The 16,425-nt window shown below is 49.1% G+C and overlaps 1 protein-coding gene across 3 annotated transcripts in view; it reads right to left on the bottom strand.

Moving 5' to 3' along the window:
- IQSEC2 (IQ motif and Sec7 domain ArfGEF 2) overlaps positions 1-16,425 on the bottom strand; it is a 77,147-nt gene that overhangs the window by 48,186 nt on the left and 12,536 nt on the right. For all 3 annotated transcript variants that reach the window (XM_032847982.1, XM_032847983.1, XM_032847986.1), the window contains exon 2: positions 4,366-4,395. In XM_032847982.1, coding sequence (XP_032703873.1) covers positions 4,366-4,395 — 30 coding nt within the window. The remainder of the gene's footprint in view (positions 1-4,365; positions 4,396-16,425) is intronic.

Here is a 16,425-nt window from a genome sequence, read left to right as displayed (position 1 = left end):
CACCTCAGGCTGGGGTAGCAGCAATTAGGCAGAGCCGAGTTTCAAGCCCAGTTCCACCCCGCAGTACCCCAGGGAACGGCAAACAGAGTCACATAAGCTCACAGAGCCTGCCTCACCCGAAAAATGGAGATTCGTGATGTGATGCCAGAGATATACTGTAAAGATTTGAGCCTGTCAGGCATTCCATGTGGAGCCCAGCCCTTAGAAGCTGCCCGAGAAATGGCAGCAGTGAATACTCAGGGCAGCAGGGAGGAGTTCAGACCTTTGGGGCCAGAGCATCCCAGGAGGGAGGAAGCAGGATGGATGGACCGGGGCAGCCAGGGAATGCTTCCCAGAGTGAGCAAGATGGAGTTGGGCCCCCAGAGCCAGAAAGCATTCAGCAGACACTCAGGTGACAGGGTTCCAGGCACAGGACATGGTGGGAACAGAGAGTTGGACAGGGAGGGCAACAAGGCTACACCACCAAATAAGAGGCCGCATGTGAGCGAAGACTTGAACACAGCTGGATTGCCTCTGGGGACTGGTGGCATCTCCGATATGTGGCTGGGGGAGCCTTGGAAGGTTCGTGAGGTCTCAGCTACCCCAGATTGCCAAGAGGTCAAAACAAGGAAGAATCTTACAGATTATCTAATTCAAACTACCATCACCATCGCCGTTGGACAGATGGAGGCACGGAGGCCCAGAGTGGGAGGCCTCCTCTGGGAACCGAGCCAGCAGTGGCTCCTCCTCCCACTTCTCCTCCCCAATGCAGCGGCTCCCGTTGCCATGGGGACATCCCTGACTCTGCGGGTGTCAGTGACTCCCCCTTCTCCTCCCTCCTTCCCTAGCAACTAGCAACGGGCCACCTCCTCGGCTCTCATCCTTGCGTGCCTGGCAACCCCAGCCTGGTCCCCAAGGCCCCCTAAGTCTCAGCCAGAGCCTCCCTACCATGGAAATGCCTCCAAACCTGGGATCCCTGGGCTTCTGGCTTCTGGCAGCAGAGATATCGGCCCCTCCCACATCTCCACATTCCTCAAGCTTGACTATCCATTAAAGACAATGGACTGGGGTAGAGGTGGGCAGAGAGCACTACTTTGTACTGTGCACTATTAGATGCTGAACCCTGTTTTACTTTCATTCCTCTCACCTCACCCAGAGAAGTCAGAACTGTCCCCATTTCACCATGAGGAAGCCAAGGATCAGAGAAGTTCAGAGACTTTGCAGAGAGCGCACAGCTAGGAAGCAGGCTCCACTGAGAACTAGCTTTGTGAGCTTGAGCCATCACCCTCTGCAGACCTTGGTTTTGAGTGCCTGTAGGCTTGACAACTTTTCACAAATCCACAGGAAGTCCGGGCACCTTCCTCTGCCCACAGCCCTCACGCAACACCAGCTGTTCAGCTCTAATTAGACTCCACACTTCCTCTGGCACCCCATACTTAGAAGCCCTCAGGCCTCGGTGGCTTTTCGATTTACTGACCCTGCTCCTTCCTTGCTGTTCTGCTGTCAAAATAGCCAAGGCCTAGCCCCTCTCCTTGGCGTGTCTTCTCCCCATCTAAACCTTTCCCTTTTACACACACAGACACACGACCTTTATTAGATGAGGACACTGGGGGCTCCAAGGGATGAACAGATTTTTCTAAAGTCACATAGCTAGAAAGTGACCTGGCCATAAATAGAGCCCTTTGCCCGGATCCAGTCACTGCCCTTGCTACCCTGCAGGGTCCAGTCTTTCCCTGCCAGCCTTCCCTGGCTCCCACTGATGACAGACGGTATCTGACCTAACCCCCGCTCCCTTCCCGTCCGTGTTCTGAACTTTAGCTCTTTTCCTGCCCAGATCTATTTCAGCCCAACCCACCGTACCCATTCTGATCTTGTCCTTACTTCTGATGCACACTGGTTCCACTTCCAGGGATGTGAACCCCACCCCACCTCACCCACCCAGCCTTCATGCAGAGTCAGCCAATCAGTCTGCCACAGCCCAGATGGGATTCTGCCTTCTCCAGGAAGCTCTCCCAGACTCCTAACTGAAGTGAGCTCAAGAATCTAGGTGAGGTCCTGGTAGCATCCTCACATGCCGCCCCCCCCACACCGCCCCTGCTCATAGCCCTCAGTTCCAAGTTCCAGGCTCTTCCCACCATGTTTGCCAGATCTTGCCCCACAGGGGCTATGCTTGAGGACCCTTCCACAGCCCGAATGTGACCCTTGCTTCCCAACTGCTGAGTCCTCAAGGCCCCCGTAGCCTCCTGGATGGTGGGCCCAGGATGGATTTGGGAAGTATGCCTTAATAAAACAAATGCTGGCTTTGGAAGCAGACAGCACAGGGTATGAGCCAGAGGGATTCCACCCTGACCTCTTGCTCTTCTTTCCTCGGGCAAGGCGCTGACCCTCTGGGGCACCTCCTTTTCCTCATCTGTAAATCAGGGATCCCAAAACACATCTAACAGGGCTGTTGTGAGCACTAAATAAGATCATGTTCAGAGTTCTTAATATGTAAGAAGCAAATGATCACCGCTATTATTACTAATATTAGGATGATGATGAGAAGGATTATTATTATCTGCAAGGCTGTCAAGAGCTCCCACAGTGGTGGCGTGGGCAGGGCTCCGGGCTTGGTGCCAGGCAGACCTGGGTTTGAATCCTGGCCCAGCCATCTCCTTGTTGGTTGGCTGTAGGCAAAACCCACACCCAGCCCCAGCTTCAGTTTCTTCAACTGTAAAACAGTGATGATAAAGCCGGCCCAGGTCCCTCCTACAGTGTCACCGGGAGGATCAAACAAAAGGAAGGCCCTGACAACATCTGTAAGTTGTAAAGGCCCAACGCATGTCATCGTGGCTTATGATTAGGATCATTAGTAAACACCCCGAGCTCTAGGTCCCAGGGACTTCTCTGCTGCAGAGAGCTGGGAGCTAGAGATGGCTTTGATCAGGTTCCTTGACGAGTAAGTAGCAGGGCTCTCAGTGGTGTTGCCCCGTTGTCTTTCTCCAAACCCGCAGTGGGACAGTGGGATCTGTGTCCTTTTTCAGACTAGTGCCTTCCTAAAAGCTAGGACAGGCTGTGCCCATGCTGTACTCCTTGGCTGCATGCTGGGACTAATCGCATCTTGTCATGTACTCTTTGCCGGGATGCTAGGCCTGACTGCCTCCGTCACGGTCCCCCGCTTTCTTGCTGGCCACAGCCCCTACCCTGGGCCTAGTTATCAGTGTGTTCATCCCGGGGCCCCTGCCTGGGATGCCAGGAAGCGGAGTGTCTCATTATGCACTCCCAGCTGGATGCTGGGGTCCTCAGTCCCCCTCCCACACTGCCTGAATGGCCAGACTTGGGCCACTGCATACGGTTGGGCAAGCTGTGCCCTGTGCAAGGGTTCACAGCCAAGATGGGGGCTGTGAGCAAATGGGGGCTGACATGCAACCTGTGCTCTGCTCACTGAGCTGGGAACCCTGGTAAGAGGCTGTGGTAGCCCCTGGTACCCCGTGGTAACCCCGTGGTAGCAGGAAGGAAACATTCTTCCACCGATCCACTCAGTGGATTCCACCCTTCACAAAGGCACTGTGTATGCTACTTAGGCACCATGTAGTCCTGGCTGGGACTCAGTGTACCCATCCCATGCCTCAGTTGCCTGGGTCCCTCTCATCTCAGAGGCCCACCGCATCGCCCCTGGCCTAGATGCTGAGAGTGAGTGGGCCTTAGCCTGGGTCCCCCATCATTCCCATATAGACCCTATCCTTGATACTTGTGACCTCATGAAGCCTCTAATGGGTTAAGGCCCCAGAAAGGCACAAACAGCCCTTGTCTTTACCCCAGTTGTATTCCCACCTCCACAAGTGGCAGACTGATCACATCGTGACAACTTACTGAAGCCTATAAGCCCTTTTTAGCCAGCACGTAAATAAAAAATGTGCCCTCGTCACCATAAGGTATGTTTATAATGTGTAGAGTGTGTCCCAGTGGAAGTCCACCTGGATCCCACCACTAAGCGCTAGTGCAGTTTGGGGCACAGCACCAGCGCTAGACCAGGGAAGCCCCCCTTCTCTCATGCCCACTTCTCCTAAAAGGAGAAGATGGAGAAGGTCCCAGGTCCAGAGCCACCCTCTCTGCAGGCTGGCGTTCCCACCGGGGCAGCAGCCATGAGTCCCTCTAGAGTTCAGACCAGCCCAGAGGAGCTAGGGTCAGAAAGGCTGAGGAACAGTTTTCACCCCCCTGCCCACGCCTGCCACACTCACCCTAGCCCTCCCACTCGGCTCCATACCCACTCCTAATACCAATGGGGCAAAACCCCTGGGGTTGACCCCTGCCCCTGCCCATGGATTTCCCAAGTAACAAACCAGAGGGCCCCACCCCAATCCCTGTCCCATCTCCCAACTGCTACTAGAGAAAGGGGGTACTGACCTGACTGTCCTGGAATTCTCACCATCAGATCTGAAAGGGAAACAGAAAAAAAAATCAACAATCAGCAATATGCTCTCGATACTGCTTCTCCCTGTGCCCTAAACAACGGCCTCATGGTCCAACACATATCACGAATATGAGGGATGGGGTATTTCATGCAGAGAAGAGCCAGCGCGAAGGTTGGGAGATGGTGACAGGCCTGCCTGGGTTGTCGGGACAGGGAGGGGTACAGTGTGCCTGGGGTGGACGGAGCAAGGGGAGGAGTGGTAGGTGGTGAGGTCAGAGAGGAGTCTGGAACCAACCACCTGGGGCTTCGTGGGTCAGAGGGGGAAGTGAGGCCCAAATCCAAGTGGCTGAGAGGCAGCCTGCAGCTGTGGGCCAGAGCACAGCCCAAGCTTTAAACACAGAGGGACCTACCCTTGGTTATTCGTTCTGCCACATACCAGCCCAGTGACCCAGGCAAGCCACCTCCCTTCTCAGGACCTGAGCCTCAGTCTCCCCACTTGGAATACAAGGCCAATCCTGGCAGGGTTGTTGGGATGATTAAGCCCTTTGTAACCCAGCAGACAAATGCCAGGTATTATTAACAACATAGAAAAGGCTTTGCCAATTGCCTGGTCCAAACTGCTTATTTTCTAGATGAAGAGAAAGAGGCTGAGGGGGTAAGTGAGTCAGCCACTGGGCTCCTTTCTACTACATTGGTCTGCCTTCTTCATTGTGAGGCCCCCTCAAAGGTGAAGGAAGGGTGAGAGAAGAGAATGGAGTGGAGGACAGCTTTGAAGGAACTGAGGGAATGAGCGAAATCTGAGACACGCCCTTCTGGCGGCTCTTCCTCAGAGCGGGGTGTGTGGTGGGGTTGGGGGGGCACTTAGACAGTGGAGCTGGTGCCTGGGGGGTGGGGAAGGGGAGGAAGAGAGACCAAGGAACTTGGAAGAAGTGGGAAAATGTGGGAAGCAGCCTTTCTCATCCCCTATGTATTCTTCCTCCTCCTTTACACCCCTCCCCACTCCCTGCCCCACCTTTTCCCCTGGGGAGAAGAGAAAACACATCACAGGCTCTGTCCTCAGGTGAGAGCCAAGACTCAACCTCAGTGAGAGGAGCATCATCTATGCTGGGTGCAAAGTGAGAGACGGATGCACAGGGAGAGGAGGTGGACCTCAGGAGGGAGTACGTGTTAGAAGAGTGAATGGAGCCCTCACGGGGGCGGGTGGGCAGGCAGGCCTCAGGGTGCTGGAGCTCTAACTGGGTGAGTACAGCATGCCCAGCTCTTTTTTTTTTAAGATTTTATTTATTCTTTTAAGACAGAGAGCTACGGAGGGAGAGAGAGAGAGAGCGAGCGAGAGCATGAGCAGGAGGAGAGGCAGAGGGAGAAGCAGACTCCCCTGGAGCCTGGAGCCAGAAGTGGGGCTTGATCCCAAGACCCATATCATGACCAGAGCCAAAGGCAGAAGCCTAACCATCTGAGCCACCGAAGTGCCCAGTTCTGCTACTTGCTAGCCACATAATCCTGGGGAAGGCACTCCCCTATGCCCTGCCTTGGCTTTTTCACTTGGAAAATGGGGTGGGGGGGAGAACCCCTCCCCTCCATCAGGAGGCTGTGAGGCTCCGCCTAGCACAGTGTCTGCGTGGCCCGTGGTGCATGTTCAGCCAAGGACAGTAGCGCTAACCTTTAGCCTTCAGAGCTCCCTAAAGGGACAGAGGACCAGGGCCACAAAGCACCTTTTTGCATTTGTTAAAACTTTCCGTCTCACTCTGCAGCAGCAAGATTGCTTCTGAGGCCTGGCCCAATTCTTCATAGGGACCAGGCTGGAGGGGTCTGACTTCGCTGGCTCCCCAACTGTCAACAGAATTGAGGCCAAACCCTTCAGCCACCCTCCCTAACACTAATACTCTGCTCCAAGCAGGCTCTGTCTTCTCAGATACCCCACCCCACCCCTAACCCCCAGCACACACTTAATCAGACCCAGACCTGGGAATGAATAGGAACCTTCCAGGAGCTCACAGGTGGACCCCCTTGCCCCAATCTTCTTTAGAGCATAAGCAACCTACATAATCACTGCCATCAGCATGTGAATAATCACTGAGCCCCTGCTAGGCACCAGGCACAGGGTCAGACTCTTTGATCCTGCAATATGGGAACTGCTCATCCAATTTTAAGATGATGAAACTGAGACTCAGAGAGGTCAAAATGATTTGCCACACATCATACAGGTAGGGGAGCTTGGCATAAATCCCAAAACTTGTGCTCTTACCACCACCCTCCACTGTACCAGGGGCTCAGTCCTGGGCATATACACACTGTTAAGATGAGTTCCCTTATCCTACCTCCCTAATGTCAAGACAGAATCTTCTTCTCCAGGGCTCTTTGTTCAGAGAGATTATCCCATATGCACCTCTGTTCCAAAAGCATTTTTCTCTCTCTCTTTTTTAAAAGATTTTATTTATTTATTTGAGAGAGGGAGAGCACAAGCAGGTGTGGGGCAGGGCAGAGGGAGAGGGAGAAGCAGACTCCCCACTGAGCGGGGCTCGATCCCAGGACCATTCTTTGGGAGACAGCGCAGACCTGGATAAGTCACTGCCCCTGGACCTTGGTTCCTCATCTATAAATAATGGGGCTATGTTAGTTGAGTTCCAGACAATCTTAGGCCCTAACCTTAACCCTAAAATATTTCATTTATTCAGAATGCTAGAGTTTCTCTTTTGCATCAGCTGGGTTCAGCTGCCTACATAGAGACCCAAAGACTTGGGGTACCAGGCCTCTCTTTATCAATCCATGTCAGGAGAAGAGATCCATCTCTCCTGCTACTCCCACAGTCTTCTCCTAATGAAAGGCCCCTTAGGACCCCAGTCTCAAAAGGTTTAGTTGGGCCAATTCCTATCCTCAGGAGTGGTCCTCAATAAACAGTAACTTACTAAAAGCTGCGAGTACAGTGACCACATTTTCTGAACCTAAAACTTGGCCATGTAATCAGACCAAGGATTTTAAGTGATCTCTACACCCAATGTGAGGCTCAAACTCATGACCCCGAGATCAAGAGTCTCATGCTCTTCTGACCGAGCCAGCCAAGAGCCCCTGACCAAGGACTTTGACACTGCTGCTTCCAGGTACAAGAAGCAGTTTGGCAGATGGGACAATAAATAGCAAAATATTGAAAGTTTCTGAAACTTTGAGGGACTTACGGGGACAATAGGCCGGAATACTTGAAAAGAATGTAAGCCCTTGAGTTGCCATATTGGGGTTCCTACCTTAGCCTCCTGACTGGTTCCCTGCCTCTGGTTTTGGTACTCTGAGCCTCCTGTAAACAGTGTGTGGGGAAATAATAAGGTGCTTTGCCCTAAGATCCTGGAATTAGACAAACAAGATGATCCTCTGAGAGCTAAATTAATAAACATAAAATACATCAAAAATGAGACATGCAAAGTTACCTGAAAGAGAAAGACTGGTCCTCAAGTCAGGATTTGAGTTGAGTAACACGTCTAAAAAATTGGGTGTCAAAAGAAAGGAGACTGGATACCCATGGAGGTAGATTTTTTTAAGGAGGCTTGAAGGAGGGGCTCAGTAGGTTAAGCATCTGCCTTTGGCTCAGGTCATGATTCTGGGGTCCTGGGATCCAGCCCGCACTGGGCTCCCTGCTCATTGAAGAGTCTGCTCCTCCCCCTGCTCATGCTCTTTCTCTCTCATTCTCTGTTCTCTCTCAAATAAATAAATAAAATCTTTTTTTTTTAAAAGGAGGCTTGAAGGACAACTGTAAACAGGGCTCCTTCCAGCAGCGCCCTGAGGAGAAAGAGGTGGGTACACTAGCCCACGGATCTCACAGGTCTCTTGCAAAGCACAGAACCAATCCTGGGGTAGCCATGGACCTTCTCTCCTAGCCATCACCTAATCTAACTGCAAGTCTCCTTAGTGTAGCACTCCCTCCTCACTGCTGAAAGAACATCTCTAAAATGCAAATCAGCTGACATGGTTCTCCTGCTTCAAGTATTCAGTAACTCCCCCCATTGACTTCCCTGCCTGTTCAGCCCAAGCACTCCAAAGCTCTCCATCTCACTCTGCCCTCCCATCGACTTTTCTAGCACATCTGGTACTTGCTACCTGGAACACTCCTGCCCCTCTCTAGGTCTTTTAACTGTGTTACAGCGATATGTGAAATAGTTTTAAAAGTCAAATTGTGAAAGGATCTCAACAGAATGAGACTCCTTTTCAATGTTATTTTTTTTCTGAGTTCACTTTCAGATTTCTAAAGTATATGTTCATATTATATTGCTAATCTGCTTGTGAAATTTATTTTCTTGTGTGTCCTTTTACATTTTTTATGTAATAAAATGTATGCAGATTTTCAAGTCACAAGGACTGTGAAGATTATAACAGAAAACACAAATTCCCCACTCTACTCCCTTCCCACCCTTGACCCCCACTGTCAGAGACAAACCCTCTTCATCTCTTTTAACTGCTTGCTCAGGTATTTGCCTTCTCATTTCTAAAGAACCCAGGCAGGGCGCCTGGGCAGCTCAGTCAGTTAAGCAGCTGCCTTTGGCTCAGGTTATGATCTCAGGGTCCTGGGATGGAGGACCAATCCTTGCTCAGCAGGGATCCTGCTTTTCCCTCGGCCCCTTTCTTCCCCTCCCCTGCTCACGCTTACCATAGTATGTGCGGTAACTGTATTTCATTTCCCATACAACTTTTCTTTTTTCCTGGTATTGATGGTGATGACTTTGCTTGCTTAGTTTTCTTCATATCTATTATTGGTTTTCCCCGAACTCTGTTGGGAATACATTTCTCCTCTCAATGTGTTTTGACACCTCAGATAACCCATCAGATTTTTTCTTTTCTTTTTTCTTCCTTTTGAGAATTTGTCCCAACTGCAATTCAGGCTGGGTGCTCTCTAGACCCGCATAAGGGTGCACAGAGGGTCTTGTCCCTGCCCAGCACTCTGGGATTCCTTTCACCTGTCTTCTGTGTTGGATTTCCTATTTCCTAGATCCCTTGGCCTTTTTTCTGACTTTAGGTCCACATTTTGCTGGAGCACATTCTCCAGTGTTCCCCTGAGAAAAGAGGCCAGGGACATAAAATCTTTAGACCTCATCTGTCTGAAAATGTCTTCCCTTATGCTCTCTGCCTTGATTGATAATTTGACTGAGTATAGACTTCTAGGTTGGAAATTATGTTCACTCAGAATTTTGAGAACACTTCTCCACTGTCTCCTAGCTTCCAGTGTTGCTGTTGAGAAATCCAGTGCCATTCTCTTTCTTGAAACTTTGTGCATGATATGTTTTTCTCCCCCCCCACCCCAGGAAATTTTCAGGATCCTCTCTATCCCTGGCATTCTGCAATTCCACAGACATACCTTGGTGTGGGTCTTTTTATCATTTTATCTTGCTGGTTACTCAGTGGGATTTGCATTCCTTCAGTTCTGGGACATGTTCTTGTATTTTGGCTTTGATCCCTTCCTTCCTGCTGTTTCCTCCATTCTATTTCTGGAACTCCTGTTGTTGGATGTTGGAGTTCCTCAACTGATCCTCCAATTTTCTCATCTTTTCTCTTCTGTTGTCTATTCCTTCATCTTGTTATTCTGCCTCCTAGGATATTTTATCTCCTTTTATTTTCTAATCCTTCCCACTGAAATCTTTATTTTGACTCTCGCTATCTTTAATTTTCCAGGTTTCTTCTCCTCCCTCCTGACCTCAGTTCCTTCCAAATTCCTTTGTTTTCTGTTTGTTTGTAGTTCCTTCCAAGTTCCTTTGTTTTCTGTTTGCTTGTTTGCTTGCTTTTTTGGTCACTCTTATAGGTTCAAATAGCTTTGTACTATCTGGTCATCTCTAGCTACCTAAGACTTGCCCGTGTGTGTGTGTGTGTGTGTGTGTGTGTGTGTGTGTGTGTGAAATGTCAGTTGCACTGAGGTTTAATGTACATAAAATCAAATATACCTGTCTTAAGGGTCCTTGGCTGGTGATCCTTGGCAATTGGTTCTCATGACACTAACAAGCAGATGGGAAGCTCTGTGCATAGCTGAAGCTTGCCAAGTGGTGGGCTTCACTACAGTTGCTGGGCTGAAGCCTGTTCTTTTGTTGAAAGACTCCCACGTGTCATCTTTTGGAGGCCTTTTTCTAGAGCCTTTTAGTTTCCTCAGAGAAGACTACTTTGCTCTCTTGTATGCTCCCGACTTTGGTGTCCTAGAAGTAGGGGAGTGGGAGGATGTTGGGGTCCCACTGTTTTGGGATGCAGATCCCTTTGCTTACATCCCTGTTTCATCCCATACTTCATTGTGCCTGATATCCCCAAGCCCAGGGCCCCTTAACTTCAATTTCTCCAAAGAATCAACCCCCATCTGCAGAGATGGGGCTTGGTGGTGGTGGTGGGGGGGGGTGAGGTCCCTCACTTGATGGGGCCAGGAAGGGACAAGAAGGTCTATTCACAGACTTTCAATATTCTCCCTGTTTTTAATTCCACACCTCACCTAGCCTTCTGTGGTTCCTAGCATCTCTGAATCCTAAGCATTTCTGGGCCTCTCTGGGCAGAATAGCTTACTTCTGGTCAGCATCCCAGACCCTGTGTGTTTCTACTTTTTTTATTTCTTTACTCATATTTCAGTTGGGTTTGGGGAAGCAGCAGAGATAAATAAGTTTATTCAACTCATTATGTTTAACAGGAAGTTCCTCTTCTTACTGCGGCCAACTCCTATTCATCTTTAGTGACTCATTTAGGCAAGACCTCCTCCAGAAAGCTTATCTGAATGTCTCTAGGCTGGATGAGGAGGCCCTCCTCTGTTCTCCCGCAGTGTCCTTTTCTTGCTTCCATCACAGCCCCGATCAAACTTGTTCTGAAAGTGTCCATTTCCATGCCCGACTCTCCCTGTAGATTAGGAGCCCCTGTAGATTAGGAGCGGTCTAGGGCTGTGACTTAGTCATGCCTGTACCCCCAGATCTCACGGTCTGGCCCACAGAGGTACAGAGCTACTATGTGGTGATGGAATGAATGAATAAATGAATGACTACTCGAATGAATCAGACCCAGTTGGAGGGACCATCCAGAAAGGGAAATAAGCTGAAGATGATTGTTCCTCTCCAAGGCCAGTTCCCTAAAAGCTGTAAGTTCCCTAAAAGCTGTATGTGCATGCTTGCCCACTGCAGCATGACTTAAAGCAATGGAAAAATGGGCCCAGCTTCTATGCCCTACATTTGGTGGATGGTTAAGTACATTATGGTATATCAGCTGCCGTTAAAAATAATGCTTGCGAAGAATATGCAATTACATGCGGGAAATGCTCAAGTGAAAAGAAGCAAGAAAAAATTGTATGTGCTATATCATTTCAGCTATATGAAAAGAATAAAAAGAACAAGGGAAATACACCAAATGCTCGCAGTGGCTGTCTTTGTGCGCTCTAATTACGGGTAATGTTTATCTCCTCTACTCTTTTTTTTTTAAGATTTTATTTATTTGGGGCGCCTGGGTGGCTCAGTGGGTTAAAGCCTCTGCCTTCAGCTCGGGTCATGATCCCAGGATCCTGGGATCGAGCCCCACATCAAGCTCTCTGCTCAGCAGGGGGCCTGCTCCCCACCCCCCCCCCGCCCGCCTGCCTCTGCCTACTTGTGATCTCTGTCAAATAAATAAATAAAATCTTTAAAAAAAAATGTGAGGAGACAGAATCAACAGTATAAAGTTATTTTCACAGGCCATACACATGCACTCACTAAAAATGTTTTTAAAATATTTGTCTCTGTCAATTAAATAAATAAAATCTTTAAAAAAAAAGATTTTATTTATTTATTTGACAGAGATCACAAGTAAGCAGAGAGGCAGGCGGGGTGGGGGGTGGGGAAGCAGGCCCCCTGCTGAGCAGAGAGCCCAATGTGGGGCTCTATCCCAGGACCCTGGGATCATGACCCGAGCTGAAGGCAGAGGCTTTAACCCACTGAGCCACCCAGGTACCCCTCTCCTTTACTTTTCGAGTTCTTCTACATTTTCTAATGCAATTGCATTAAATGTCTAATTTTTTAAAAAGCTCCTAAGAAACGAAGGTAAATGTACTGAGATGCCATGGAGAAAATACTGTGAAGGGTACCTGAGAGTCTGAGTGCAGGTCCAGCAGTGCTTGCTGGGAAGGCTCTGTTCTCCACTGTCCAGAGGCCTTGAAGACTCAGACCCACGGAACACCACCCCCTTTCACTGCAAAAGAAGGACGTTGCTCTGGAAGCCAAAGGAGGAGGATCTTGGGCGTCTAGCTTCTTAAAAATCACACCACCATAGGCCATACTGGGAAACAGAGACCTCTACACTGGGCTCCAAACTTCAGATGCCCCTCTCCATGAGGTGAAGAGTCTGTGGGGCCAAGGGAATATGACCATCAGGATCCTTGGCTCTCTGTCTTCCAGACTGCACTCCAGGTACCCAGAACCCCAGAATTCCCTGCTCATATCTCTTGAGCTTATTTGCAAGAATTGTATGGTCTTATTATCCAGGTCCATCTGCTAGGGCCAATAGGTGGCCAAGGGGAAGTTGGAGGGAGGTGGGGCTTTGATGTGGCCTGGAGTGTCCATATACGTCTCAAGGTTCTATATGAACCACAGGTGGGAAGAGAAGGGGGGGGAGAGGGCCAAGGGCCTCAGCTGGTACCTTGACGGGCCCTGCAGAAGTAGGGGCAGGCAAGTCCATAGGTCCTTGCACCTTCAGGGTTTACAGAAAGGCCTAACACTTAGAGGTGGACAGATCTGTGTTCAAATCCACTTATTTGCTGTGAAACCATGAATGAATCCATTCCTTTCTCCGAAACTCAATTTCCCCAACTGTAAAATAGGTATAGTAATTCCAACTTCAGAGGGTTGCAGTGAGGTTTGCTAGGGACAGATAGGCCTACTGGTTGTGAGCACAGGCTTTGGGTCAGAGGGGCCTAGGCCTCAGTGGCAGCTCTGGCCTCGTTAACTATGTGATTTACATCTGTAAGGCCCCGTTTGCTCCTTAGTATAATGGAGATAACAACAGGGTTTACCCAACAGAGTTGCTGGAAGGATTGTGGTTGTAAAGAATATGTAATAACATTGGAAAAGGCTTAAATGAGGAAAGGCTGCTTAATAATCGTTGTACAAATATTGGTTATGGTAGAGTTGACGGAGCCTTCTGTACTCCGCATCCCCTCTGCCCAGCTTTTTTTTTTTTTTTGCCATAGCTCTGACCACTATAGGACATATTCTGTGTCATCTTGTTTCTTTTCTGCCCCTGCTCCACACCCCACCCCCCGACATACACACAATAGAATATCAGCTCTGCAGGGCAGAGATTTTATCTCTTTTGTTCACTGTGTCCAAGCACCTAGAACAATGCCAACAGAGAAGATGTTTTTCTACAGTTAAGTGGATATCTGCTCCTTAGGGGCAAAAAGGCATTCTTGGCGAATGTCATGGGGGCACACAGAAGTCTGTTAAACTTAGGAACCCTAGAGAGTACAATACAACTTGAATACTAGTCAGGAAGGGAAGACCATGGCTAGAGAGATGAGTGGAGCCATGGTCTGATCAAAAGGAGCACACGAGAGCTTTCCTAGACCATAAATGGTGTAAATACTTACTTGTGACGATGGCCAGGGAATGGAAAAGCCCTTGGGGAGAGGCAAAGATACCTCCCAAGTTCAAGAGCCACCTAAATCATGACAATGTGAGAAGTGACTGTAAAAAACCTCTTGAAAGATAATTCAGCTGAAGAAGAAGTCTCCTGCCTAAGGGACCAATCTGAGCCCAGAATCAGACCTAGAAATGACACAGAGGGAGGTAGAGAGGTCAGGAGGGTAAGTGAATGGTGACACGCAAGAAAATCTCATAAGGGTTAATAAGAGAGAACAACCAGATGAATCACCGGACAAATCAGGAAGCTTGGGGGATAATGAAGCCACTTTCAGTAATGGATCCACCTGACATCCAAGGCCAAAATGGTGGCAGGGAAGCAAAATGAAGATCGTGGCAATTTCAGCAGCCATTTATCCTTTTGCTGGTGATGACTCTTCCTAAGGGGTCCTTGATTACCACTATTCATTGAACAAGTTCTGGGATGCTGAGGATGATGACGAAGATGGCTGCATACTTCAAAGAAATGTTTGGCTATTGTTTTTTAAATTTCTTCCTCGGAAAATAATGAGGCAAGTGCCACTTCACATTTTTTATTTTAAAAAGAAGACAGGCAGAGGCTACAACAAAGAGCCTTGAATACCAGGCAAGGGTATATTGTTCTGTAATTTCTGGGGAGCCCTTGGGGAGCTCAGCCCTGGGCGTGATAAGGTCAAAAGCTGCCTTCCCCCAGTTCATGCTCCTTCCTGTCAAGCAGGCTTTATTTGGTCTTTCGCTTATTCTGCCTTCTAGTAATGCAGAAAGAATAAAGTGACTATTTATTAAGCACCTACGAAGGTTCAGGCTTGTGTTATGTTCTTGACAGCTGGGCGAGATGGTTATTCTTCTTGCCATTGTATAGATATGAATACTCAGGCTCAGGGTAGCGATGTGATTTGCCTAGAGTTACGCAGTTAATGAGCGGTGGAGCTGAGATTCAAGTCTGGGTTGGTCTGACTCTAAAACCAATGCTTTTAACTGCTACAGCTGTGGTTTCCTTTTGTCATGTCAGAGCTAAGTGGCACTTCAACTCCCATATCAGCCTGTGTGCTTGGCCTCTCTCCCTCACCTGGCTCCAATCTCCCCTACACACCAAGCCGCCCAAGCCCATGCACGCCCCCCCTCCCCGCCTCCCCCAACCCATGAGCATTGGCGGGGAAGTGCTTCTGAAAGAAGCAATCATTCAAGGTCAGAGGAGGAGTGCCAAAACAGGAAGGTGGTGTTAGGTACAGGTATTGCAGCCCAGATCAGCTCGACATTATGACCAAAAAAAAAAAAAAAAAAAAGGAAAAGAAAAGAAAGAAAGAAGAAGAAGGGGGAGCGAGAGAGAGAAAAGGAAAATGGAACTGGTTCTCTCTCCAGCCCTCCCTTCCTGCCTCCCTCTTCTAGAAGCAGAGGGATGGGGGTTCAGTGATGATGGGGAGGAGAGTGGGTGGAAAGGGGAGCAGCTTAGAGCAGCTCGCTGTTGCAGAAACCTCAGCTCAAACTCAAAGCCCCCTCCTGCGCGCTAGGGGCCCATCTCTGGCCTACCTGCTCCTACTGCCTAAGCAAAGGAGGCTGAGTTGAGCTCCTGGGAGCCCACTAAAATGAATGTGAAAAATAAAACAAGGTATGAAGTCCTAACAGTGAAGAGGATGGAAGAAAGTGGTATCGATGAGAGATTTCAACAAATTTCTGGAAGCAAAACAAAAACAAAAACAACCAAAGAGGAGAGTGTTCATAGTTGAAGGAGAGCCAGGGACACCGCTCAGGGGGTTGCAGCCAGGGTGGGAGCCAATCCGGCCAGCAGAGGTCCAGAAAGACTCCAGACATGGAGATGGTAGGTAAGAGGAAGGACAGGAATGGTCAGGATCTGAAAATGGGGGGATATGCTGAAGGTAAGTACATGAAATCCTGCCCTGCTCCCCTAGGCCCCAAATCCAGAATCCAAGCTACCTGGCACGGCAAGATATCAGAGAGCTCCTGGCTAAGGGAATGAACCTATCTGCAGTCAATTAGGGCCCCCAGGGGCCTGCTGGTGTCCCCAGGATGAAGTGCTTTTCATTATGGCATTCAGGGGGCACCCATTATAATAGCCAGCCCCCTGGAGTCTCACCTAAAATAAAACCAGTGAATGGACAAGCCAGTCGGAGTGTAAGGGCATCTCAATCAGACTTTCTCCTAACTCATTCATAGACTATAAGATAGAAAGTATGAGAGAAAAGATAGGCAGTCTCGGGGATCAATCCAGGAAGTTGCACATCTAACTGGCAGACATTTCAGAAAGAGAAAACAGAGAAAATGAAAGGGAAGAAACCACCAAAGAAATTATGTAAGGAGAGATCAAAAGAATCCGGCTGAGCAGACTCACTGAGTACCAGGTTGAGTGAATGGAAAACAGACCTTGAACTGATTACATAGGTTACATAGCTGGTTACATAGGTGTATTTGGCTTGTAAAAATTGACTGAGCAATTCATTTGTGACATGA

Source organism: Lontra canadensis, unplaced genomic scaffold, assembly GCF_010015895.1.
Source record: "Lontra canadensis isolate GAN:19392208 unplaced genomic scaffold, GSC_riverotter_1.0 scaffold197, whole genome shotgun sequence".
Classification (NCBI taxonomy): Eukaryota; Metazoa; Chordata; class Mammalia; order Carnivora; family Mustelidae; genus Lontra; species Lontra canadensis.
This window is presented reverse-complemented; position numbering and strand designations above follow the sequence as displayed.